The sequence below is a fragment of the Staurois parvus genome, unplaced genomic scaffold, assembly GCF_062004578.1.
Source record: "Staurois parvus isolate SC_StPar_1 unplaced genomic scaffold, SC_StPar_1.0 ptg000399l, whole genome shotgun sequence".
NCBI lineage: Eukaryota > Metazoa > Chordata > Amphibia > Anura > Ranidae > Staurois > Staurois parvus.
The window spans coordinates 310,794-338,787 of NW_028318195.1; the positions used below are offsets into that span (position 1 = coordinate 310,794).

Below are 27,994 nucleotides of genomic sequence, written 5' to 3' on the forward strand. Positions count from 1 at the left end.
GGTGTAATATTTTTCCCTCGGATGGTTTATCCTCCACACATCAACCAACTGATATCTATACAATACCCCCTTCAAAGATTTAAGACTCCTCTCTCCTTCTCTCCTCCCCCCAGATAACACATCCCACCTGGGATCCAAATACAGATTAAAATCCCCTGCCACGACCAGGTTCCCCTTTTTAAACACCATGAGTTTCCTTAATGTCCCTTCCTAAAATCCCGCTGGGTTTTTATTTGGGCAACATGTGTTAGCGAGTGTATATTCCTCCCCATTTCTCCCCTGGGGAGAAATTTTTTGAATGCAAGGCGGCCAGAAAAATTAATAAGTGACTCATCAACGCAGATTATTTTGCTGGGGAGTATAGACATCTGCAAATTTTCAGTTAAGGTGATTTAAAAGGGGACGAATTTTGTGGAGCCGGTCAAATTCAGGGTCACCCCAAGGACAACAGAGGGGATTATCATTGAAATGCATAAAACACATTATACTCATATCTAGGCCTGGCCATAGCAGCAGAGAACATGGGCATATGATAAATCGGGTCTGTGGACCAATACAACCTCAATTCATTTTTTTAGTAATGCCCATGTTGAGGGTTAGGCCCCCAAAAAATGTAAATTCGGAAACCGTAATGGGTTTCCTTGCGAATGGTCTGGCAAGGTTTGAATTTGGGTTGGCAGCGATAAACTGTTGTGCATATAAATTGCTTTGATCCACAATCAATGCATACAGATCTTCCGTGAAAAACAGCTCCAAAAAAATCAAGGGGAATAGTTAAATTAGCTGTTTCCACCTGAATTCCGGATTGGGCAGTGAATGGAGGAAGTACGGGTGCTGCAGAATTTGTGGGCTGCCAATCAGATTTGCAAGCACAAACAGAAGGAAACTAGGGGCACCAGCTTGTACTGCACTTATGGGACTTGCCACATCACCAAATGATACTGCAGTGCTAGCATGTGAAAGACCAGGATGTACTAGGCCGCTGGTGCTCGCTAGTGCACCAAGAGGTAGAGCGGCACTAGTATTGGCACTCTGCTGCATATAAGAGTCATCAAAATTTACTGAGATCGCAGAGATCAGGCCTGATTCTGCGAACACTGCGTTTTTGTGTGCAATGTATCAAGTGACAGTGACCTACTGACACTGCACTTGCTGGGGGAGAAGGGGGAGGAAGCGTAGGGGCTAAACACAGGTGCTGACAGGGGCTGGGGATGATCCCGCTAACGCTGTGTTTTTGGGGACACTATGCTAATGTGAATGCTGGTATAGTGCTGATCTGATTAATGATATTGATCCGTTCAGACACTATACTAGCAATGGAGGTTTATTGTGTATGAGCGTGTTCTTAGCAATCACGGGGTTAAATGTGATTACTGGTGTACTGACGCTATCTGGGAGGGGCGTGAAAACCACGGGAGAGCGAATCACGTATATATACGTGATTTTGCGCACCCATGCCGCCCTGTAGCAGTATTTGGCTATAGGGCGGTCAGAAAGAAGTTAAAGAAGCGGTTTGTGTTACGGCGCTGCATTTTTGTTTTTCCCACAAATTGAGCTTTCTTTTGGTGGTATTTGATCGTCTGTGCTTTTTTTATTTTTTGCGCTATAAAAAAAAAAGACTGACAATTTTGAGAAAAAAACAATATTTTAGACTTTTTGCTATTAAACATAAAGTATGTTTAAAAAATCTAATTTTGTTACAAATTTAGGCCAAAATGTATTCTGCGACATGTCTTTGCTAAAAAAAAATCCCAATACGTGTAAATTAATTGGTTTATGTGAAAGTTATAGCGTTTACAAATGGCGGTGTAGATACTGTATGGCTGCGATGAGTGACTTATAGCAGAACTGCAGCGGGCATTCCTACACTGGGGAGAACTGACTTGGTGTCACTGACATCCCCAGTGACACCAATATAGTGATCAGTGCTAAAATAAAAGCGCTGACACTGTACTAATGGCACTGGGGAGGAGTGGGTTAACAATGAGGGGCGATAAAAGGGTTAACTGTGTGATGGAGTGTTTTACTAGGGGGCAGGGGTGTGTGCTTCACTGTAAGCACACTGATCGGGATGGCTGTGCTCAGCCATTTCCAGCAGTGTGTCCAAACTGACAGGGAGGAGGGTTGTTGGTAAACAATGCAGCCCTCCTCTCTGTCAGTGATCACCGGTAATCATCGGGCGCCGGCTGGTAATCACCGGCTGGAAACCGGTGATTGACACCTGGGGCTGCGATCGGCGCCACGGATAGGGCATTCGCACGCCTCGCGCGCCCCCCTACCCGGAGATGCAGAATCACGTATATTTACGTGATGCTGCGCAAAGGGGCCCCCTGCAGCAGTAAATCTACTGTGGGCGGTCTTAAAGCGGTAAAGACCACTTTTTGTTTCATGTTGAATTTTTACTTAAAATGGAATATGGAGCCTGGTCGGTGGAATGTAAGTTACAGAAATCATTAATCCATGCACTTGTTTATTGAGGTTTATTTCTACATTATAACACAACTATTTCACTGAACAGAAGAGCGTTCAAATCAGATGCTGTAGTATCCACCATCTTGTTTCCGAGAGTAGCCTCGATTAGTTGCAGCTGAGTGATGACTTGCTAGAAGTGAAAAAAATTAAAAAGTCAGTAGTTAACACACAAAGACAATGTTTCAGTCAATAAAATCTTATGCTTTACTTTTCTTGTGAACCCCTTAAAAAAACAGCTTTTAAAGCTAAACGTCTGGTACAACATTTTATATGAATATATAAATAAAAAAGTCCACTTTGTGTGCACCAAATGCCAACCCAGTTATTACCTTGTAAAAATAGCATTATTGCTGTACTGTAGAGGATCCCTGCATATCCACCCACTACACTACAGGATGCCTGCAGAGACCTACAGGGGGTGGAAACAAGACCAGTCACCCTGCCCATGCAGCGAGCAGCACTGGCCTTTATTACAGGAAGCTTCTACATGAAAGAAAATTCACGATGGACTGCTGCACAAGTCTGAGGGAAATACACAAAAGGACACCAAGTTTCAAGTAAGAATATACGTGTATTTATTTTATACAATAAATACTTATCCTGGAGTTCAGCTTTAAACATTACCACCATGACATTTTTTGCATGTCTAAGTAGGAGTATAGAAGTAAAAAATGGAATTTATATTAGAAAGGAGCCAGCTTCCGTTATTATAGAAAACATACATCCTAAGTGACAATAACCATGCATTTCTGCAGATGAATAAATCTGCCTAGAGCACTGATGTGTGACTGTTTCCAGCAAAGCACCTCTGATCATGCAGATGAATGTAATAACTTGCATTAATATGGACAATCAGATACACTTTGCTTGTAATTACATGTGATATGTATTATTGTATGTTTACCATTCAAGTCAGTTTTGGTCATGGAAATGTACACGTGTCACGAAATTTATTGGGAACACCAATTTATTCAACAAATTATCAAACTCACTATGTGGCAGCAGCATACAGTCATGCAGGTACTTAAAAAATAAATTTGGGGGTTTTTTTCCCCCCAAATTATTCTTCTCTAGGTGGTTATCAGCATTGGTACGATGCTGCCTGTGTCCCTCACCAGCTCTAAGTGTGAGAACTCTGTGACAACATAGTTACATAGTTAATCTGGCTGAAAAAAGACAAAAGTCCATCCAATTCAACCATAGAAAAAAAATAAAAAGTTATAATCCTATACCCACAGTTGATCCAGGAGAAGGCAAAAAAAATCCAGCAAAGCATGATCCAATTTGCTCCTGCTGGGGAAAAAAATCCTTTCTGATTCCCTGAGAGGCAATCGGATATTCCCTGGATTAACTTTACCTTTAACTTTACCTAAAAATGTTAGTATCCAGTTATATTCTGTGTAATAATAATCCAGGCCTTTTTGAAGCAATCCACTGAGCTGGCCAGAACCAACTCTTGAGGGATTCTATTCCACATTTTCACAGCTCTCACTGTGAAGAAAGCTTTTCGTGTTTGGAGATTAAATTTCTTTTCCTCCAGATGTAAAGAGTGCCCCCTTGTCCTCTGTGTTGACCTCAGGGTGAATAGCTCTACACCAAGTTCACTATATGAACCACTGATGTATTTATACATGTTGACCATATCCCCCCTTAATCTCCTCTTCAAAAGAGAGAATAAATTCAGTTCCTCTAATCTTTCCTCATAGCTGAGCTCCTCCATGCCTCATATCAATTTGGTTGCCCTTCTCTGTACTTTCTCCAGTTTCCCAATGTTCTTTTTGTGAATTGGTTCCCAAAACTGAACTGCATATTCCAGATGAGGTATAACTAATGAGTTGTACAGGGGTAATATGATATCTGTAAGCGAATTCCTGTACGGCAACTGGCTAATAGAAATGAGCATAGGTTCGCGCATGCGTGCAAAAATGCACGCACGCGGGTGCACACACGCGGGAGCGTGCCCACTGTTTCTGGTGCCAGACAGACTATTTAAAGGAGGGTCTCTCTGTCAGCACTGACTCTCTGTCAGTGCTGACTGGTCTTCAGCTAACTTCCTGTTTCCTGCTGTATCAGTTACTGACCCGGCTTGCCATTGACCTGCTCTTGGATCCTGTTTATGCTTCTGCTCATTGGTTTCTGATCCTGGCTTCCTCCGGACCTCGTCCCTGTCTGATGTTTCAGTACCTCGTTGCTGACCCTGGCTATTACTCTGAATATGCTTCTGGCTCCAGTTTTGGCTCTACAGTCCTGCCGAGTGCCTGTCCTGTCTGTCATTACATTAGCTCCAGTTGTCATGGTGTGTTCCGGCCTCACGCTTATCAGAAGTTCCGGCAAGCCATGTACACAGATCTTGCAGCTCCAGTGGAGTGTGTCTTTAACCTCAGCTGGCCGTTCCGGCATCTCCTCTGTTCCTGACTGGATGCCCTGTCTGATTTACCGAGAGTACATCATCAGCCGCAAGTCCCACAATCAATATCCACAGGCACTCGTGTTCCTCCTGTCCCTCGGCACCATCTGTTTCACCTTCAGTGGGGCCTGGGTTGGAGATACAAGAGAGGCTGACCTCATCAATTCAGACTTCTATCAGGTACGTGACAATATCTACAATATCTTTCTCTCTGGAATCTATACCTCATTTAATGCAAGAGAGGATTTTGCTCGCTTTAGAAACCGCAGCTTGGCATTGCATGCCATTATTAAGCTTGTGATCTATCAGAACGCCCAGATCCTTCTCCACCATTGATTCCCTCAGTTATACTCCCCCTAGTATGTATGATGCATGCATATTCTTAGCCCCCAAGTGCATAACCTTACATTTATCAACATTAAACCTCATTTGCCACATAGTTGCCCAATTAAACAGTGCATTGAGGTCGACTTGTAAGTTGAAGACATCCTGTGAGGACGCTATTCCACTGCACAGCTTGATGTCATCTGCAAAGACTGAAATGGGATTTTTAATCTCAATCTTTTAAACCCTATATTGTTTATAAATATATTAAAAAGTATGGGTCCCAACACTGAACCTTGACCACAACCACGGACAACCCTAGACCATTAATCACTACTCTTTGAATACGATCTTTTAGCCAGTTTTCCATCCATTTACATACGGATTTTTCCAAGTCCGTAGACTTTACCTTACACATTAGCTGTGTGTGCTTTTGCAAAATCCAACGCTTTTGCAAAATCCAAGTATACCACGTCCACCGCCACCCCTCTGTACAAGGTTTTGCTCACCCCCTCATAAAAATAAATCAGATTTGTTTGACAACTTCTGTCTTTCATGAATCCATACTGTCTGTTGCTTAAAATATTTTTTTCCAGCAAGAACTCGTCTATGTGGTCTTTTATTAAACTCTTCAGTATCTTCCCAACTATAGAAGTTAAACTAACAGGTCTATAATTACTTGGTAAAGAGTTTGACCCCTTTTTAAATATTGGCACCACATTGGCCTTACACCAATCCAGTGGTACTATGCCAGTCATTAAAGAGTCCCTAAAAATTAGAAACAATGGCTTTGAAATGACAGAGCTCAATTCTATAAGGACCCGTGGGTGTATGCCATCCGGTCCAGGTGCTTTATTCACCTTTATACTGTCCAAATATTTTTGAATCATATCAATTGTGAGCCAATGTGGATCATCTGGAGCTGTGTCAATACCATGCTCATTAACTTTGGCCGTAAGCCACATAGGTTTGATTTTTAGCCTTTTAAACTTGTTGCCCATGGGAATATATTTTGCAGTGTTTTCACATACAGTCTTTTTAAAGAACTCCCATTTCTGTGTTGTTGTCAAGGATCTGCATATGGCCAGAGATGTGTGGACTGACACAGGGAATAGTAGGCTTCAGGAGTGATGTAATAATATAATTTATTAAGAGCTACACAAGTATACAAGAACGCACAGTGCAAACAAAAACCAAACCTTCAACTAATATCTATATGTTCAGAAACACAGGCGTAGTCAGGGCTGGAGAGGTAGAGTGGTCAGGCAGGCCGGGTCAGGAACAGTCGGGCAGATCTGGTACAGAGGGGTAGGCAAACGGATAGTCAAAAAGGAGAACTGGGTTGGTGCAGGCAGAGTTCAATCTGTGGTTAGAATCGAGCAGGAGAATCAAGCAGGTAGATGACAGGATACAGGTACAGGACAACAAGGGCTCATGGGAAACAAACACCAAGGCACTGATTGCAGGCCTGGTTACTGCTTAAATACACCTCCTGCAATCAGCCTCAGGTGATGGCTCTATTGCAGGAGGTGAGATCCTGGCTGCTGAAAAGCACTCGCTGGTAAGAACTGGTACTGAAACCATAGAGCAGGTGAGCCCCAGCACCACCAGCGGTGAGTCCTTTCCTGACGAGGCGTGAGGAGGAGTGCTCTGTGTCTACCAGAGGCCTATTGTGAGACCGGGGGCTGGATTTCTCTCCCAGCCCAGGAGGGATGAGCAGTCCAGAGCCGGATCGTGTCCATCCTGAAGGCTGCCGGCAGCTCGCTCCGTGAGAGGGGCGGTAACGAGGAGCGTAGCAGGCAGGCCAGGGGTAGGACTGTGTCGGCAGTGAGAGGAGCCGTGTCGTCGTCATCCCTGGACAAGCCGGCGGGGGAGCTGGCCAGCATGGAGAAAGAGCCGCCGGAGGGTCCCGTGGTGGACGTGCAGAGCCAGGTGGCTGGGATGTCTGTGGGAGAGTTGGAGGAGGTGAGGGGTACCGCAGAGCTCGTCCCCCCGGGGCAGTGGACATCCGACTGGGGGTCGCAATTGGAAATCGCTGAGGCATCGGGAGCTATCGAGTTTGTGGAGGAGGTGGAGTCCCCGCGGCAGGGGCGCCATTTTCAGTTCGGATCGGAGGACTCTGATGTGGAGGAGGTCGGGGTCCCCAAGCCATTAAAGCCAAAAGTTGTGGAGAAAGCGGTTTATGTCAAACTGCGGAGGCTACCGGAAAAGGAGCTGGCTAATGTGCGGGGTCACCAGGCGGCCGGTTCACTGCAGGGCACGGGCAGTGTGGAGGTGCCACCAGCTGATGGTCTAGAGGACTTGGGACATGGTGGTAAATATGGTATCTGATGAAAATGTATGCAATGTGTCTGTGCCTGTCCCCCCTGGCCCCCCCTTGCTGTGCAGGGGTCTGCTTCCGGGGTGCCGGTGTCTGTCCCTGGGGCTCCGTCCCTTGTCCCGGTTCTCCCGTCATGGGTCTGGTGTGGCTGTAGATGCTACTGGTGCCCCTGGGTCTGGCTTGGGCTCTGTTGGGGCTGGTGGGGTGGAGGAGGCCATTGTACCAGTGTTGGGCCCCGGTGCGGGTGATAGTAGCAATGGTGTTACTTCTGGTACCCCTGGGTCTGCGGGGAAGGATAGTGTGGTGGTTGCTGGTAACTCTGTGTTGGGTCCTAATGTTGGGGCTCAGGGTAAAGGGATGGCCCCTGGTGGGCTTAGGAGTTATGCAGCAGAGCTCAGTGCCCCTATGTCTGGCCCTGTCTCTGAGGATCCAAGTTATGCTGCAGCTCTGAGGGGGGCTAGGCTGTTGTTGGGTCATCCGGGGGCGGTGGGGCCTGGGTCCGCTCCCCAATCAGTCAAACGAAGGAACGTGGTCCAGCTTAAATGGTCAAGGCAGGGTTCCCCTCCTGGTAGGAGAGAGGTAGTAGATCGCCTGTTGGAAATGGGCTTCAAGGCGGGTGACATATTGGTCCTGACGAAGCTGAGTGAGATACGCCCATCGGCGAAACGCGTTGACGTCATACGTCAGATACGTCACTTCCGGTCATGCGCACTAGGTGGAACGCACGGTGACCCACAAGGAGGTAGCCATCTTCACATGCCATGAGGCAGGCTTAGGCGGCACAGGCGCCATGGAGAGGTCGGAACCCGCGGTATGTCGGCTGATGTAAGCGGTGGTTCCCTGGTTCCATACAGCAGTACTTTTTTGAAGGGCAGTACTCATGAAGGATATCCTCTTCTTTCTTACTACCCATTGCACAGGTGGTGAGTGGACTGTTACAGGACATTAGATTCAAGGTCCTCTGTGACCTACATGGCATATAACGTCTAATATAGAGTTCAAAGCTCTTACAGTGACTTCCCTCATATTGTTTGTCTTATTACAGGATGGGGACATTATGGTGCTTTACATAGGAAACAAGGCATGCCATATATATTTCAACGCGCGGAGGAGCCGCTGGGCTTTATCTTGTTTTCAACAACAAGTGATGTGTAGTCCACATACTGTGGTGAAGTCATCACTTAAAGCAGTGTTCTGCTATCTGCATCTGTTTCTCCATCCAGGCAACAATCGGGGCGTTATTTACATCTAAAGAGTCCTAAATATCAGTCACTTCTATTACAGATGAATGGGCCCCAACCACATGTACCGGCATGGGACTGTACTGCATTTTATATATGATATCCTTTTGCTGCCTTACATAGGCTTATGGTTATGCCTCTCTTCTGACGCACACTTTGCTCGCCGCAATGCATACATGTGATATTTCATACCTTTGGTATAATTTTTGGGAAATCCCCTCTATGGGATAGAACCTAAATGGTTATGACATATGTCTTTACATTTATTACATGTGACACTGTATACCTATGGTATAATTTTTGTGTACACCTCCTTTGGGAAGTGTTAACCTATGTGCCAGTGCGGCAAAGACTTTAGACATTTTTGTCATTGTCTTGGCAGCACATTTATTCAGACCGGTCTTGGTGATTTTATATGGTTTTAGGTCTGTGTGTATATTGTCTCATACTGAGGTGATGGTAACCAGGGCGACTGCCCATATATCAAATATTTATATGTAATAAAGCATAATTTTTGGAATTTTTTCTGAGTATCACATTCTGTTCATAGTGTAGCTGCTTTCCTGTGAATTTCTTTTCACAAACCCTTCTTTTTCGGGTGACATATTTGCCCTTATTGCCCCTGTAGGGTCAGGGGAATATGATGTTTCTTTTGTTAGGAGCGACATGCTGGATGTCTTCTGGCAGAAATATGATGACAGATTGAAGGGATCAGAGAGGAGGGCGGGGCTTGTCCCCAGGGTAGCATCAAGGCAGCCTTTGGTGAAGAACATCACCATTTTGGTAAGGAACGAGTCAATTTTTGCAGCGGACATCATGGTCTGGTTGCAGCGATATGGGGAGGTTCTGGGGCCCCTTAGGAAAATAAATGATTACAGGGGGATTTGGACGGGTCGGTGGTCGGTCACTATGAGGCTGGGGGTGTCGGATAATGTGGTGAAGCATCTTCCCTCCTCGGCCTTCATAGGTGGTGATAGATTAGTTATTTTTTATGCTGAGCAGCCTAGACTGTGCCATAGGTGTGGGAGTAAATCCCACTTTGCCTCCTTGTGTTCAGTCTTGCGTTGTTCCCAGGAGGAGGCCATGTTGCATGCGATTGCAACCTGATTCGGTGCAATTTGTGTCTCCGTTTAGGCCACTCTTACTCGCAGTGCCCGGAGGCTCTGCATAACCAGACAGAGGTGGTGGAGGAGTTAGCAAGGATGGAGGCGGAGGAGGCGGGTGATGTGGAGCATGATTTGGGCCCTGCAGTGTCCCAGGAAGGAGTTTCCCCTGTAGTTTCTATTGTCTCTGCTGCTCCCCCAAATGCTGGGTCAATTAATGTAGAATCTGTGGGTTTGTCTTCCCAGGTGCTGGCGGTGCCCAGGTCTCCTGCTGTGTCTGTTCCCCAGGGTTCTAGAGTTAAGGAGGCAGCCAAAGGTGCAGGGTTGGCTAAGAAAGGTCCTTTGGTGGCTCCCCCTCCGGTGCTGTTGCCTCAGCGTCATTGGAGGAGCCGTGTTAAGAAGGTGGAGGAGGTGGTAATCAGGGGGTATCGAACCCCAATATTGGGGTCGGAGAGGCGGAGGTGGAGTGGATGAGGGTGGAAGGTAGGGGGAAGAAAAATAAGGTTGCTATTTCCCCGGCCTCGTCCATGTCTTCCCTACATGTAGGGGAGCTGTCCATCTCTAATAGGTTTGGGGCTCTATCTGAGGATGAGGAGGAGTCAGTGGGCTCCTTGTCCCCGATGGAGGAGAATGGGAGGGAATCACTGGGGGAGGGTGTGGTTTCAGCTGTAGGGGAGCGGGGAAAAGAGAAGGATAGGAAACACCAATCTTAATGGCTCAAATGGCAGTTCCCGCTCCATTAAAGGTGGTGACTATTAATGTCGCCAGCCTAAAATCTGTAAGCGCTAGAGATACAGCCTTATTTTTGCTCAGCGGTATTGATGCTGATGTTTTATTTTTGCAAGAGACCCGGTTGTCTAGTCTAGCCAATATACATCTGGCTAAGAGGGAGTGGAGGCGTGGGCCCTCCTTTTGGTCTCTTGCGGCTGAGCCTTGCAGCGGAGTTGCGGTGCTTTTTACCGGTATGGTAACGTGTCGGCGGGTCATTGAGGTGGAGATTGGAAGATGTCTGATCTTAGATGTCCTTGTGAGGGGGCAGGAACTGTGCCTGGTTAATATATATGGACCACAGTCCAAGTGGGACAGGAATGCCTCTTCACGAAGATCAAGCATTTTCTTTTTACATCTCGGCAAGTTGTCTTTGGAGGTGATTTCAACACCGTGACTAGGCCCAAGGACAGGAAAGGCTCCAATGAAAGGCTGGGATATGATCGCGTTTTTTTAAATGCGATAGTCAGGGAAGCAGGTCTGGTGGATGTCTTAATTAAGAGCAGCCCGGACAGCACTGGTTTCACGTTTAGGAGAGGTAATTGTCAGAGTAGAATAGACAGGTTTTTTTTGAAGGAGGACTCTGCCTTCTTGGCACCCGAGTGTCGGGTGGTGGAGTTTTCTGACCACCTTTTGCTTACTGTGACTTTAAATGTTTCAGATGCGCCACTGAGAGGGAAGGACATCTGGAGAATGAATTTGGCTCTGCTGGAAGACGAGGAAGTGAGACGATCCTTTGAGGAGTTCTTTTAGGCTCAGGAGACTGTGCTGGATTTCTGCAACAGTAAGTCAGAGTGGTGGGAGCTTACCAAGGTGCGGATCAGCAGGTTTTTCCAGGCCATTGGAAAAAGAAAACAACTTGATAAATATATCGCCTACCAACGGTTGCGGAGGGAGCTTGACCGCCTTGTTTCAAGCGGTGGAGATTCTGGGGCGATCTCGGAGGTTAAGCTTCTTCTCAGGAAGTACCAGTATGACCGGCGGGCCTCTTTGGTTCTGGAGAGGGATTATGGGAAGTACCACCCACCTGAGCCTTTCCAGAACTGTAAGCAGAGCGCAGCGATTAACATGGTCTCTGGCTTGAGGGATAGTACGGGATCCCTGACAAGATCCAGGTCAGGGATTCTGGAGGTCTCCAGGTCCTTTTATGAGGATTTACTGAGTGAGAAGCATCTTGACCGGACAAGGATGTTGAGCTTTTTGGACTCTACACCAGGTTTGAAGGGTAATGTCTCGTCTGCAAGTTAGACAGGGGAAATTACAGTAGAAGAGGTGTCCAAAGCCATTGATAGCCTGGCCATTAAAAAGACTCCTGGGCCAGACGGTTTGACAGCTGAGTTGTTTAAGGCTTTTAAGTCCAGCTTGGCACCCCACCTTGTGGAAGTCTATAATTGCTGTCTGGATATGGGGTCGCTCCCTCCCTCCCTCCATGAGGTAGTCTGCTGTAATTCTCTTGTCAAAGGGTAAAGATCCTTCGGCTATTGAGAACTGGCGCCCCATCAGCCTCCTCAATGTCGATAGAAAGATTCTGGCTAAGATATTGTTCTGGCGCTTGTCGTCAGTGGCGGATATTTTACTTTCTCGCCAGCAGCAACTTTTACAGCGGTGTTAGCTGTCTGGGAGGCTCTGGAGCAGTGAAAGGCTGAGGGTTGGGGGAAGTTTTTGCTGGCGGTGGATCAGGCAAAGGCCTTTGATCGAGTTGATCATGAGTACCTTTGGCATCTCCTGGACCGGTATGGCCTAGAGGGGAGGTTTATTGGCTGGCTTAAAACATTGTATAGGGAGGCGGAGAGCTTCATGTTGGTGAATGGATGGGTTGGGCGGCCTTTTGGGGTTGGTTCTGGGGTGCGCCAGGGGTGCCCATTGAGTCCCTTGCTCTACGCATTCGCCATTGACCCCTTTATTAGGAGGTTGGATGGTGGAGTGCTGGGCGGGGTGCCAGTGGGTGTCGCTGGGGATCCACCCCTGAAGGTCGTTGCCTATGCTGATATGTTTCTGTCTTCATTTCTGGGACTGAGGAGGCGCAGGAGGTGGTCTCAGTGATGGATCAGTATTCGGAGGCGTCGGGCTCCAAGGTCAACAAGGACAAATGTGAAGTTTTCTGGATGGGTAGGGAAGGTGAGGGCTTTTCACTTCCGGACACCTTCCTGGTGCCTCAGCAGAAAATAAAAGTTTTAGGCATCAATTTTGTCCCTGCTGATTACAGCAAATCAAATTGGGAGGCTAGGCTGGCCGATGCCGAGGTCAAAGTGAGATGTTGGAAGGGGCGCCGGCTCTCCTTAAGGGAAAGGGTCGACTTAATCAAGACCTTTCTGGTTCCCATCTTTTTGTATGTCAGCTTTGTCTGCCTCTTACCAGAGTCGCTCTATGCGAGGGTCTACAGCTGCTTCTTCCAGATGTTATGGAGGAACAGGCTGAATCTTGTCAAGCGAGACGTGACTTACTCATCCAGGCGGGAGGGTGGCCTAGATATGGTTAACCCAATAGTTTTTTTCTCTCTGATGTTTATTAAACATAACTTTGGTAGCATGTTGGCAGAGAGGCCGCCTGCATGGGTAGGACTGTTTCGGATCTGGTTTAGACCCTTTCTGAGCTGTTAGGAGAGTGACAGTGAAAAGCCTGCGTGTTAAGCATGGTAAGCTCCCAGCTTATGTGGCCCCGAGCCTGAAGTTACTCAGGCGGTGGCATGTGATGGCAGAGGAGGTCAGGTCCCTTCCTAGGAGACTCCTGGGTGAGAGGATTGTGGCGACCGCCTTTCATGCTCCGCTTGCCTTGAAGGATTGCCCAGGTCATATTATGAGGGAGGGTTTAAGATTGATTAATTTAGAATGGATTCCCTTGAAGTTTAGGGAACAGGCCTGGCTCTCTATCCATGGCAGGCTCTACGTGAGAGGTAACCTGAAGTACCGTCCTCTGGATGAACGAGGTTGTCCGAGGTCGGAGTGTCAGGGGGAAGTGGAGACTATGGACCACATCTTGCTTCAGTGTCCTTTCAATGTAGAGGTGTATAAAGAGGTGGGTGGGGCTCTGGGTGTTCCTTTCCTTAGCTGCATGTCTTATGCAGAGTGGGTGTATGGAGCATTCGAAAGTCGCCCGGGTTTTGATTTGGACACCCTTTTCCTAGTTAGCGTAGTGGTCCGTTATTACACATGGAACGCACGGTCTCAGGTCTCAATCCGGCAGAAAGTCTTCCCCGTCCAGGTGGTGGTGTGTGGCATTCTTGGTGAGGTTGGGAAGATTCGGGGTCTTGAGAGAAACAGGGGGCGGCAAAAGGCCTGGATGGAGGCGTGGAGGAACATCAGTTCGGTTGCTGCCGTCTGTTGATCTCGGGTGGTGGTCCCTGTCTCTGTTTCTCTTATATCACTCCCTTAGATTTTGGTAAGTATGGTTCTTTTTTACGAAAGGCTGCATTCACTGAAGATCTAAGTTTCTTACCCTTTTCTTGGGTGTTTTGTAGGATGTAAGGTTTCCCTAAGCCAGTGGTTCTTAACCTTGTTGGAGGTACTGACCCCCACCAGTTTCATATGCGCATTCACCGAACCCTTCTTAATTGGAAAAATAAAATATGATATTTCAAATTCAAAACATAGGTATATATTTAGGTATATATTTATACATAGGTGCGAAAAATGAACAAAACCATTAAGAACAAAGAACAAAACCATTAAAACATGATTTTCACACAAAAACAAAAACATAATAATGAATATTTACTGCACGAATCATATGAGTCGGGTGTGGGTCTTCACCTCCGCCGAACCCGCGAGACTGACTCACCGAACCCCTGGGGTTCGATCGAACCCAGGTTCAGAACCACTGCCCTAAGCTATGCTTAGGAGTTCGGAGTGAGTAGGACTCTGGGCTAAGGGAGTTTGGGGTTGTGCTTAAGAATGGTGTGTATTAGAGGTTGGGCCATAAAGGCCCTCTCGTGTAAGTATTATCGTTTGTATGTAAAATCATTGAAACTGAAATGTTATCATGATGGTTTGGGCCATAAAGGCCGATTTTCTCTCTGCTTTCATATAATGATGATAGGCCAGAAAGGCCATTGATGCAAGCCCTGCTCCTGTGTTAATGTTCTGTTTTTTCTTGGCTGGTAAAGCTATCATGTTTTTCTTGCAGGTTATGAACTTTCTATTAGTACAAGTCATAAAGACTAATGGTTTTCTTGTTCATAAACCATAATGTTTTTTTGGGGGGGAAGTTTCCCGCTTATAATCTTAGTTGATATGTTTGATTTATTTATTGTGAGTTTGTATTTTTGTATAAAATAATTTTGTTTACTGGTTGCAAGTAACTTAATAAAAAATCTCCTTTCCTGATGGGTGTGGTCGCATAGTGGAGAGCTCTGCAATACCTCCAGAAGGCCTGACAAGCCCGGGGCTTGATTGTCCCAGCCAGCCCAGGGAGGATGTCGGGTCCTGGACCTGGTCCTGCCGAAGGAGGGCCCCCTGAGGGGCTTAGTACCGGTCCCTGCATACCACCTATAGAGAACCCGGGAACGGCCCCCAAGAAGGGGGAAGGTTGTGCGGAATACAGGGGCTGTGTGGTCGCCCGGATTAAGACGGTGGAGAAGGAGGAGGCCAAATTGGTCAAATTAAGTCTGGAACTTAAAAGGCTGCGTTCCAGTTATGACAGTGTGTGGAGCACCAAGAGACAGGCAATGAAGCCTAGCCTGGAGGCCTTAGAGCAGAGGGTCTCTCTGCAAACAAAGTATGTGGCGGCACTTAAAAAGAAGAGTGGAGCTCTGAAGAAGTATGTTAATGACAGACGCTTTAAAGCAGCAAGAAACAGGAGCATTGCGGCAGCAAGATGTCCCGTGGATATGGTCTCCTCTATGGAGGAGTCATCTGATGAGCTGGTGACAGGAGGTGAGCCAGTGATGGAAGGTGAACCGGTGACCAGGGGTGAGCCGGTGACTGGAGGTGTGCCGGCGCAAGAGCTAGCTGAGCTTGCTGCACCAAGTTTGAAAATGGTTCCGCCAGATATGGAGGACGACGAGGCCGTGGGTGGTTCGGACTACCTCGGGCAGCGGACGCGCGGATTGGGGATCGCGTGTGGAGGAGGCGGAGTTGGCTGGGGAGTTGCACTTTGTCCAGGAAGAGGAGCTGGGTTTGAGAGGTGACCGTTTCCGCTTCACCTCGGAGGATTCCGGAAGTGAGGAGGAGGATACATTACATAAGCCAGCCAATCCAGTGCGGAGGGACCGCGCTGTGTTCGTGCAGCTAAAGAGGATCCCGAGCTCCTTGGGGAGCTCCTTTCTGGTGAAGGAGGGTATACCGGTGATTGGGGAAGTGCTGCAGGACTCAGCAAAAATGGGCAGCAAGGAGTCAAAGGACATCTCCGGTAGTAAGACCATGCAGGTGGTGCAGGCTCCTCCTGCAGGGCAAGGGGCGGTTTGTGTAGGTCTCTGTGCCCCGTTAAGCCCCGCCCCTCCGAAGGTGGGGGCTACTCTTGCTGGGGAATCTATTGCTCCTGGTGCTCCTGCTGAGGTTCTGTCCCTGCAAATCCAGGTGCTCATATGTCGGGCCCTGCAGTACCCCTTTGGCTGGTTCAGACCCCCGGGTTCAGGTCACTTCAGCCCCTGCTTTGGTGGACTCAGGTGTTCGGGCTCAGGGTCCTTTGGGTCCTGCCACCCTGGTCTCCCTCTCTGGTGGCCCTGCTCTATCCGGGCCCTGTTCCCCTGGGTCCCAGTGATTCAGTCTCGGCCCCCCTGGTCCAGTTCCCCCTTAGGCAAATGCCTCTGTGCCTAAGCCTGCCATCAGCTACTCAGCGGCAGTAAGCGGTGGGCAACGGTCAGTTAGGCCACTTATGGCGCGGGCAGGTAACCTGCCAACCTCCGCAACCAGGAAAAATGTAGTACAATTGAAATGGTAAGGGGAGGGACCCCCTTTAAGCAGAAAGGAAGTAATAGACCGTGTCCTGGAGATGGGTTTCAAAGCGGCAGATATTTTTGCTTTTATTGCTCCTGTGGGTACAGGGGAGTACGATGTCTCGTTCGTGAGGCCAGAGCAGCTGGATCTCTTTTGGCAACGCTACGAAGCAATTTATATCCATAGTCCCAGGTGGGTGGGGTTATCCCGCAAATTAATATTGAGGCAGAACATGATCAAAAAGGTCACTATACTTGTGAGGAACGAGTCCATCCCCCCATCGGATATTGTAGTGTGGCTGGGGAGCTATGGGGATGTTATGGGGGCCCTGAGCAAGGTGGTAGACAAGAGAGGGATCTGGACAGGTGGATGGACAACCACCATCCATCTGAGAGTTGGGGGCAATGTACTTCAGCACATACCCTCATCTGCTTTCTTGGGGAGGGATAGAATTGTTATTTTCTATGCTGGTCAGCCCCCAGTATGCCACCGGTGTGGTGCAAAGGGGCACTTTGCTGCCACGTGCCCGGTTATACGGTGCTCTCTTTGCTAGGAAATTGGTCATCTGGGAAGAGATTGCAACATTGTGAGGTGTAACCTCTGCGGGGTCTTGGGTCATACGTACAACCAGTGCCCAGAGGCACTCTGCAACCTCCCAGTGGCGGAAATTGCTGCCGAATTGGACAGGATGGATGCCGAGGAGGCGGAGGTTGCAGTGGAGAGGGCCAAGTCAGCCTCTGCAGTGGCCTTGGTGGAGGCGGGGGTGGCTTCAGTTGTCCATTCTGTGGTAGTTCCCCTGGTTGAGCCTACCCCATCAGTGTCCCGGTAGTTTCCCCTGTTGGGTCTGTCCCCCCTCCTGGTAAGGGGAAAAAGTTGGCTGAGGCCGCCAGAAGGGTGGTGGTGGATGTAAAATCTAAGCCGTCTGTGCCTGCTCCCCCGGTTCTCCTCCCTTTGAGGCGGGAGAAAAATCTCAGTAGGGAATCTCAGGGGTCCCAGGGTCCTGTTCAGGGTAAGCAGGGTGGGGTCCAGGTGGAGGAGGGGGCTTAACAGGCCGGTCCTCTCTCCTGCAGGGTCTATCTCCTCTCTGGAGGTGGGTGATGTGGCCCTTGGTAACATGTTTGGGGCTCTGTTGGGGGAGGAGGAGGAGGTATCTGAGGATCCTGTTTCCCCGATGGAGGATGAGGAGGCAGGAGGGTCTCTAAAGAGATCAGGAGACCCTTCAAAAAAAAGTCAAGAAGAGGGTTAAGAAACGCCACTCTCAATTATCTTAATGGGAATTCCCGCTCCGATAAAGGTGGCAACTATTAATTTGCCAGCCTGAAGTCTGTGAGTGCTAGAGAGTCAGCCTTATTTTTGCTCAGCGGTGTTGATGCTGATGTTTTGTTTTTGCAGGAGACCAGGTTGCCCAGCTTGGCTGACATACATCTGGCCAAGCGGGAGTGGAGGCGTGGGCCCTCCTATTGGTTTCTTGCGGCTGAGCCTTACAGCGGAGTTGAGGTGCTTTTTACCGGTATGGTAACGTGCCAGTGGATTATTGAGGTGGAGATTGGACGATGTCTGATCCTAGATGTCCTTGTGAGGGGGCAGGAACTGCGCCTAATTAACATTTATGGAACACAGTCCAAGTGGGGCAGGAAATGCCTCTTCATAAAGATCAAGCCTTTCCTTTTTACGTTTCCGCTGGTGGTCTTTGGAGGTGATTTTAACACCGTAACTAGGCCCAAGGACAGGAGGGGCTCCAATGACAGGCTGGAATATGATAGCGTTTTTCTGAATGCTATAGTCAGGGAAGCAGGTCTGGTGGACGCCTTGGTTAAGTGCAGCCCAGACAGCACTGGTTTCAAGTTTAAGAGAGGTAATAGTCAGAGTAGGATAGACAGGTTTTTTTTGAAGGAGGACTCTGCCTTTTTGGCACCCGAGTGTCGGGCGGTGGAGTTTTCTGATCACCTTATGCTTACTGTGACTTTGAATGTTTTAGACACGCCGCTGAGAGGGAGGGGCATCTGGAGGTTGAATTCCGCTCTGCTGGAAGACGAGGAGGTGTGAAAATCTTTTGAGGAGTTCTTTCAGGCCCAGGAGACCGTGCTGGATTTCTGCAACAGTAAGTCGGAGTGGTGGGAGCTTACTAAGGAGTGGATTGGCAGGTTTTTCAAGGCCATAGGAAAAAGAAAGCAATTTAATAAGTACATCGCCTACCAACAGTTGCGGAGGAAACTCGACCGCCTTGTTTCTAGCTGTGGAGATTCTGGGGCAATCTCGGAGGTCAAGCTTCTCCTCAGGGAGTACCAGTATGACCGGCGTGCCTCTTTGGTTCTGGAGAAAGATTATGGGAAGTACCACTCGCCTGACCCTTTTCAGAACTGAAAACAGGGTGCAGCAATTAGGACGGTCTCTGCCCTGAGGGATGGTACGAGGTCTCCAGGTCAGGGATTCTGGAAGTCTCTTTTATGTGGACTTGCTGAGTGAGAAGCACCTCGACCGGACAAGGATGTTGAGCTTTTTGGAGTCTACACCGGGTCTGGATGGTAATGTCTCGCCTGCAAGTTTGACTGGTGAAATTACTGCAGAAGAGGTGATCAAAGCCATTGACAGTCTGGCCATTAAAAAGACTCCTGGGCCAGATGGTTTGACAGCTGAGTTTTGTAAGACCTTTAAGTCCAGCTTGGCGCCTCGCCTTGCGGAGCTTTTCAACTGCTGTCTGGGTGATGGGTCCCTCCCTCCAAGAGGCAGTCTGCAGTGATTCTCCTGTCAAAGGGTAAGGATCCTTCGGCTATTGAGAACTGGCGGCCCATTAGCCTTCTCAATGTCGATAGAAAGGTTCTGGCTAAGATCTTGTTTTGGCGCTTGTCGTCAGTGGCAGACGGCTTGCTTAATCGTCAGCAGCATTGCTCGGTTCAGGGCAGGAGTACCTTCACAGCGGTGTTAGCTGTCCGGGAGGCTCTGGAATGGTGTAAGGCTGAGGGATGGGGAAAGTTTCTGCTGGCTGTGGACCAGGCAAAGGCTTTTGACCGAGTCAATCACGAGTACCTCTGGCATCTCCTGGACCGGTACGGTTTGGAGGGGAGGTTCATTGGCTGGGAAAACATTATACAGGGAGGCTGAGAGCTTCATGTTGGAGAATGGTTGGGCTGGGCGGCCTTTTGGGGTTGGATCAGGGGTGCGTCAGGGGTGCCCGCTGAACCCTCTGCTCTATGTTTTTGCTTTCGACCCCTTCGTCAGGAGCTAGATGGTGGGGCGTTGGGTCGGGTGCCGGTGGGTGCTGCTGGGGATCCCCCCTGAGGGTCGTCGCCTATTGTCAGGGACTGCGGGTCTCGCCACAGCACACAGGTCTGTGCATGCGCAGATTGCCTAGGCGCACTGATGTGCGGGCACTAGGACCTGGGCGTCGGCAGCGGCAATTGCGGCCGCGCATACCCAGGACGCGGCATCTAAGTCCCAGTCTGCCTTTTCACCAGAGCCCCTGATGGAGGGGATAGACTTGGTGCAAGACTGAAACCAGGTCGCAACCCTGGAGTGCACCCAACTGTGGTAGATGGGTCCCGCCGAGGGTACATACCCTCCGAGGGCACATGCCGGGGGGTGAGCCTGATGTGAAGAGGCTGACAAGTCCAGGTCCCGAGTGGGATGGATGGATGACAGACAGTAATGAGCGTAGTCAGACTAGCCGGGTCGGTAACGGTGGAGGCAGGTAGGTACCAAGCAGTAGACAAAGAGCAGCCGGGTCACGAGCCAAGGTTCAGCAATGGGAGGTCCAATAGTAATATAACAACAGGCAGAAGAGTAGTCAGGGACGAGCCGGGGGTCAGAGCAGGAGAAGGTCAACACAAATCAGGACAAGCAGGATCGGCAACAGGAACACACTTCAGAAACACAGGTACAGGAACTAGACCTTGTGGCGACCTGATCACCGCCTGGCCAGTTTAAATAGTGCGCCCTGCACCGTCATTGGTGCAAGACGCGCGTGCGCATGCGCGGCCGCAATTGCCGCCACCGATGCCCAGGTCCTAGTGCCCGCACATCAGTACGCCTAGGCAATCTGCGCATGCGCAGACCTGTGCGCCACTGCGAAACCCGCAGTCCCTGACACCTATGCTGACGACGTTCATCTCCGGGACCAGGGAGGCACAGGAGGTGGTCTCGGTGATGGATCAGTATGCCGAGGCGTCTGGCTCCAAGGTCAGGACAAATGTGAAGTTCTCCGGATGGGTGAGGAGGGTGAGAGCTTCTCACTTCCGAACACCTTCCCAGTGTCTCAGCAGAGTGTGAAAATTGTAGGCATCAATTTTGGCCCTGCTTATTACAGCAAGTCAAATTGGGAGGCCAAGCTGTCCAATGTGAGATGCTGGAAGGGGTGGCGGCTCTCCTTGAGGGAAAGGGTTGACCTGATCAAAACTTTCTTGGTCCCTGTGTTTTTGTATGTCAGTTTTTTGTTTGCCTCTTGCCAGAGTCGCTCTATACGAGGATTTACAGCTGTTTCTTCCAGATGTTATGGGGGAACAGGCTGAACCTAGTCAGGCGGGATGTAACCTACTCATCCAGGTGGGAGGGTGGCCTAGGTATGGTCAACCCAATCGTTTTCTTCTCTCTGATGTTCTTGAAACATAATGTTGGTAACATGCTGGCAGAGAGACCACCTGCATGGGTAGGGCTGTTTCAGACTTGGTTTAAACCCTTTCTGAGCAGTTGGGAGAGGGGCGGACCAGTGAAAATCCTGTGGGTCAAGCACGGTAAGCTCCCGGCTTATGTGGCCCCGTGCCTGAAGTTACTCTGGCGGTGGCATGTGATGGCAGAGGAGGTCAGATCCCTCCCTATGAGAATGGATTCCCTTGAAGTTTAGGGACCAGGCCTGGCTCGCTTTCCATGGCAGGCTTTACGCGAGGGGTAACTTGAAGTACCGTCCTCTGGATGATCGTGGTTGTCCGAGTTCGGAGTGTCAGGGTGAAGTGGAAACTATGGACCACTTCTTGCTTCAGTGTCCCTTTAACGTGGAAGTATATAAAGAGGTGGGTGGGGCTTTGGGTGTTTCTTTCCTACACTGCATGTCTAATGCAGAGTGGGTGTATGGAGCATTCGAAAGCCGCCTGGGTTTTGATTTTTGACACCTTGTTTTTAGTCAGCTTAGTGGTCTGTTAATACACATGGAATGCACGGTGCCAGGTTTCAATTCGGCAAAAAGTCCTCCCCGTCCATGTGGTGGTGTGTGGCATCCTTGGTGAGGTTGGGAAGATTCGGGGCCCTGAGAGAGGCAGGTGGCGGCGGAAGGCTTGGATGGAGGCGTGGAGGAACATCAAGCCTGTAGCTGCTGCCTGTTGATCTCGGGTGGTGGCATTTGTCCCTATTTTCGTCTTTTACACCCCCCTAGATTTTGCAGGTATGGATCCTTTTTTGATGAAAGGCTGCAGATGCTGAAGGTCTGAGTTTCTTAGTCTTTTTCTTGGGTATGTAATTGTTATGTTGTTTGTATAGCATGTTTAGGCCATAAAGGCCATCTGAAGCAGTGAGATGGAAATTGATTGTTTTTTTGGCCATAAAGGCCTTCATAAGTATACAATTTCTATGATGATGATGATGTGTTTTTTTTGTATGCCTGGAGCATCAGGCTTTGTTGCTCCTTCTTTTGGCCATAAAGGCCTATATGGATATATGTTGGTTTTCAGGTATGGACTTTCCTGTTTAAGGTCATAAAGGCCTTTCTTTGGACTCATGTTATAGGCCATAAAGGCCTTGGACTACTATGCTGCAGGCCATAAATGGCTGTTTCATTTTGTGTTGAGTTTTTTCCTTTCAGGAAGTTCTGGACTTTTTGTTTGTACACGTGGTTTATGTTTGTATTTATTTATATTTTTTACTTTTATAAAAGTTGTGGCTGGTTTGTATGCTACAATTGTACAATAAAAAAATCTCCTTTCCTGTGAAAGGTTGTGCTGGACTTTGCTCTGCTGAGTTCCAGGAAGGCCTGAGAAACCTGGGGCTAAAGTGCCCTGCTCAAGCCCAGGGAGGATGGCGGATCCTGGGCTTGGGTCCAGCATTGATATGCCCCTGGAGGGGCCTAGTACCGGTCCTGAATTTACAGCCATAGAGGACCTGGGAACAGCCTCAAGGAAGGGGGAGGATTACAGTGCTTACCATGACCGGGTGGCGACCCGTGTCAGGATGATCGAGAAGGAGGAAACAAAGTTGGGGAAATTGAGTCTGGAGCTCAAAAAGCTCTGTTAATCATGTGACAGAGTCTGGAGCACAAAATGTCCGTTTATGAAGCCGTGCCTGGAGGCATTGGAAAAGCGGGTGGCCCTGCAAAGCAAGTACGTGGCAGCCCTGAAAAAGAAAAGTGGAGTGCTGAGGGAGAAGTATCAGAACGAGACCCGCTTCAAGGCCACAAGGAGCAGGAGCGTGGCTGCGGCAAGGGGCCCGGTGGAAGAGGTCTCCCCCATGGAGGAGCTATCAGACGTCTCAGCAGTGAAGGAAGGTGAGTCGGTGCAGGGGCAGGCTGGGCCCGCTTCATCCTCTCAGCAAATGGCGGCTCCAGTTGAGGAAGACGCCATTGACGCAGGAGTCTTGGACTCCCTCCCCCGGGTCAGCGGTCCGCTAATTGGGGAACTCTGATGGAGGAGGCGGAGGAGGCCGGTGCGCTGAGCTTCTCGGCGGAAGTGGAGCAGGGGTTACGTGCGGATCACTTCCGGCCCAGGTCCTGTGTGGTCCCGCCCCTTTGGGGGCTGAAGTGGTTCCTGGTGTGTCGCCTTCCCCCCGGGTCCCCTTTGTGGTGTTCCTGTTTCCCCAGGTCAGGCCCCGGCGGGCCCCCCCCTGTAAATGCGGGTCCTCAAGGCCCTTCTGGTCCTGTTATTCCTGGGCCTGTCCCCCCAGGTCCGGCCACCCCAGGTGCGGCCCCCCCAGTTCAAGGTGCCTCTGTGGTGGGCACCACTATGGTCCAGCCCGCCTTGAGCTACTCAGCGGCTGTGAGAGGTGGCCAAGGCCAGGTTAGGCCTCCCCAAATCCCCAAGCACGGGTTGGGAATCTTCCAACCTCGGCGCTACGGAAGAATGTAGTTCAACTAAAGTGGACCGGGGTGGGCCCCCCTCTAAGCCGAATGGAGGTCATAGATAGGGTCCTGGAAATGGGATTTCAGGCTACTGACATCTATGCCTTCATTGCTCCTGTGGGTACGGGAGAATATGATGTGTCCTTTATGAGACCAGCACTACTGGATCTCTTCTGGCAGAGGTTTGAGGAAATTTACATCCATAGCCCCAACTGGGTCGGCCTTACCCCGAAGCTCATCATCCACCGGCAGAACGTGATCAAGAAGGTCATGATACTGGTTAGGAATGAGTCTGTCCCGGCCTCTGATCCGATGCGCCGGCGGGCACTAGGACTTAGGCAACCGCGGCGACAGCGGCGGCCGCGCATGCGCACTCGCGGACACACACCTTGCACCAATGACAGCGCAGGGTGCGCTATTTAAACCAGCCCTGTGTATAGGCAAGTTGCCGTATGGTCTTGTTCCCTGTTCCCTGCTAGTCTGTTCCTGTTAGATTTACTTTGTTGCCGACCCTGCTTGATCCTGATCCCTGCTGACCGTCTCCTGCTCTGACCCCTGGCTCGTCCTGACTATTCTTCTGCCTTACTGGATCTCCTGTTGCTGAACCTGGCTTGTGACCTGACTACTCTCTGTCTGCTGCTCTGTACCGATCTGCCTCCGCTGTTACCGACTTGGCCCGTCTGACTATGCTATACTTACACTGTCACCCATTCATCCATCCTGCATGGATCCAGTCACCGCTGCCTGGGCCTGCCAGCCTTTTCACATCAGGCTCTGTTTATTACATACCTCCGGCAGTTCCCTCTACCACAGTCGGGTGTACTCAGGGGCCGCGACCTGGTCTCAGTCTGCTCCAAGTCCACCCCCACCATCAGGGGCTCTGGTGAACAAGCAGGTTGAGGCTTTGACCCTGCGCCCTGGGGAATTCTGTTCTGTGGGTTGGTAGAGATACCGCCGGGCGGTACATGACAGTACCATACGGCCATGACTGAGCCTGGAAGAGGACCATCCCCATTGGACGATATATGCCAACATCTGCCGGTGCTTACCCAAGCGGTTCAAACGTTACAGGAAGGTTACACGCACCGTATTCAGACGCTAGCCTTGCCAGCATCCACTTCTTAGAACCCGGTTACTACGTCTTCGGCCAGGAACCCCTCGGAACCTTCTGTCGGAGCAGTGGTCTCAATACCTCCACCTGAACCCCGCGACCGACACCGGAACGTTTCAATGGGGATCGAGGAAGATTCAGGGCATTCCGCAATGCATGCTAATTATACTTTGATCTGCAGCCACGGACATTCTCTGCAGAATCCATGAAGGTGGGGTTCATTATTTCCCTACTGCAAGATGAACCCCAGGGCTGGGCCCACCGATTACTTGAGACCCGCCATCCGCATCTGAGTTTGGTAACAACATTTTTTAAGGCAATGGCGTTGTTATACGACGATCCGCAGTGGGCAGCTTCGGCAGAAACGGCTCTGCATACACTCAGACAAGGTCGCCGAGCACCGGAAGAACACGCTTCTGATTTCAGACGCAGGATGGGGGACACACAATGGAATGATGCCGCCCTGCGCCACCAGTTCCGCATGGGGTTATGGGGGAGCTAGCCCGAGTGGGCATACCCGATACCTTAGAAGACCTAATAACTCTGGCCATCCAGATCGACCGCAGATTGCAGGAACGTAGGCTAGAAAGGTCCAGCCAGGGTCAGAGACCAACATGGGTACTACCTCGTGTTCCGGCCCAGTCTACTCTGCTTGTTGAAAATCGGAACTCGGAAACTACCGACATGCCCGAACCCATGCAATTGGGATTAACGCGACCTTCTTTAACATTTGAAGAACGCCAGAGTCATCGGTTAAACAACCTTTGTCTTTACTGTGGGGAAGCAGGTCATGTGGTGCGCTCCTGCCCAGCAAAACTGAGTAAGTGTGCCTCTGTTTTTTCTGCTGTATCTCCCACCTGTCTCAATAACTCAAATTACCTAGCCTTGCCTATTTCTTTCCAGCTTCCGGGAAGGACCGTGTCAGCAACAGTAATCATTGATTCAGGAGCTTGCAGTTGCTTCATAGACCTAGACTTTGCAGCTCAGCAGCGGATCCCCCTACAGACAAGGGAATGTGGGTTAAATATCTTGCTGGCCGGTGGGTCCTGCATTAAATCAGGGTTGGTAGACCGGGAGACCCCACCCATCTGCACTACTGTGGCTGGCCACCATCTTTCGCCTGGATGCCATTGCATCGCCTCTATTTCCAATTATCCTGGGGCTTCCCTGGTTACCAGCACATGATCCCCAGATTAATTGGAAGGCAGGGTCTATTCAGTTCCGATCACTCTACTGCCAAGAGCATTGCTGTCCTAAGGCTTCCTCATGTCCACAGTTCCTATTATGTATAGACGCGGACGCAGAACTGACTCAAGTCATTCCCCCGGCCTACCACAACTACCTTGACGTGTTTAGTAAGCGAGGGGCAGACATTCTCCCTCCGCATCGAACCTATGACTGCCCAATCGACCTTCTCCCGGGATCTGAGATTCCTTTCGGGCGAATATTCCCTTTATCTGAGCGGGAGCTGAGGGTATTAAAGGAATATATAGAATAAAAGGGTTTCATTCGCCCCTCCACGTCACCAGCTGGAGCTGGAGTCTTTTTCATGGAAAAAAAAGACAAGTCCCTAAGGCCCTGCGTGGACTATCGGGAACTAAACAAGATAACGGTGAAAAATTGCTACCCGCTTCCTTTAGTTCCTGAGCTATTCCAAAGGCTGAAGTCGGCATCTGTTTTCACTAAGTTGGATTTGAGAGGTGCTTATAATTTAGTCCGCATAAATGAAGGAGATGAATGGAAGACAGCTTTCTGCACCAGGTTCGGGCACTTTGACTACCTGGTCATGCCTTCGGGCTGTACAATGCACCAGCCACATTCCAACATTTCATAAATGATGTGTTCAGAGATTATTTAGATTTCTTTGTCATCATCTACTTAGATGCTATCTTGATTTTCTCCTCATCCCTGGAGGTACATAGAGGTCATGTCAGGAGCGTGTTGGAGCGACTTCGCCAACACGGGTTGTATGCCAAGACGGACAAATGTAGCTTTGAGCAGCACAGCATTTCTTTCTTGGGACTGATCATTTCCACCACAAGAGTAGCCATGGACCCCCAGAAGATCTCTGCAATTCTGGAGTGGCCAGTACCCACCGATAAAAAAAGGTATTCAACAATTCATTGGCTTCGCCAACTTCTATAGGAAGTTCATCAAAAACTTTTCAGGTCTTGTGTCCCCCATTACCCAACTTACAAAGCAGGGGGTTTGCTTCCGGTGGACACCTGAGGCACAGATGGCATTCAAATCCCTAAAGAAATTATTTACCGCAGCTCCTATTTTAAGCCACCCGGATTCCTCCTTACCCTATATACTGGAGGTGGACGCATCCGAGAATGCAGTGGGGACAGTCCTGTCCCAAAGAAAGGGCATCAAGGAACTCATGCACTCAGTAGCCTTCTTCTCTAGGAAACTCACGTCAGCAGAGAGGAACTATGATATTTGAGATCGGGAACTCTTGGCGATCAAGATGGCACTGGAGGAGTGGAGGTACCTGCTGGAGGGGGCTACGCACCTGATCTTAATTTTCATGGACCACAAGAATTTGGAATATTTGAGGACGGCTAATCGCCTGAAACCACATCAGGCCAGATGGGCACTATTCTTTTCAAGGTTCGTGTTCCATATAACCTATAGATCTGGATCTAAGAACACGAAAGCTGATGCGCTCTCGCGCATGTTCGAGGACCCTGAAGAGGTTCCTAAACCAGACACCATTCTGTCTACAGGAAATTTTCTTGCCCTCCAATCCGAACTACGTTCCAAACTACAAACTGCATCCGTAGGAATGCCAAGTCCACCCGTTGTTTCTTTGCAGAACAAGGAAGGACTTTTGTGGAAGGAGGGACAGATCATGGTACCTGAGGAAGCCCGTACCTTGGTACTGGGCTACTGCCACGATCATCCATTGGCAGGCCATTTTGGAGTATGTAAGACTTTAGAGCCGTTACAGCGCACGTTCTGGTGGCCGAGTACGGTCAAAGATTGCGAATTATACGTGAAGACCTGTGCCATTTGTCAGAGAAACAAACCCACCAGAAACAAGGCCTGGGGTCTATCACAACCCTTACCAATACCCGACAGGCCATGGAAGATGATTTCCATAGACTTTATAGTGGAGCTCCCACCTTCTCAAGATCACACTGCAATATTTGTGATTGTGGATCGCCTGTCAAAAATGGCCCATTTCTTACCATCAAAGAACACACCTTCGGCTCCTGAGATGGCACAAATCTTTGTTAAGGAAGTTATAAGACTTCATGGGATTCCTAGAGATATCGTCTCTGACTGAGGGGGGTCCAGTTCACCTCAAAGTTCTGGAAAGCCCTATGTGAAATC

The 27,994-nt window shown here is 49.5% G+C and overlaps 1 protein-coding gene across 1 annotated transcript in view; it reads right to left on the bottom strand.

Moving 5' to 3' along the window:
• Nucleotides 1-2,457: 2,457 nt before the first annotated feature.
• The window catches only part of CFAP276 (cilia and flagella associated protein 276), a 283,349-nt gene continuing 257,812 nt past the window's right edge, over nt 2,458-27,994 (bottom strand). Inside the window, exon 5 of the mRNA XM_089686470.1 lies at nt 2,458-2,602. Within this exon, the coding sequence (XP_089542596.1) occupies nt 2,532-2,602 (71 nt within the window). The 3' untranslated portion in view covers nt 2,458-2,531. The remainder of the gene's footprint in view (nt 2,603-27,994) is intronic.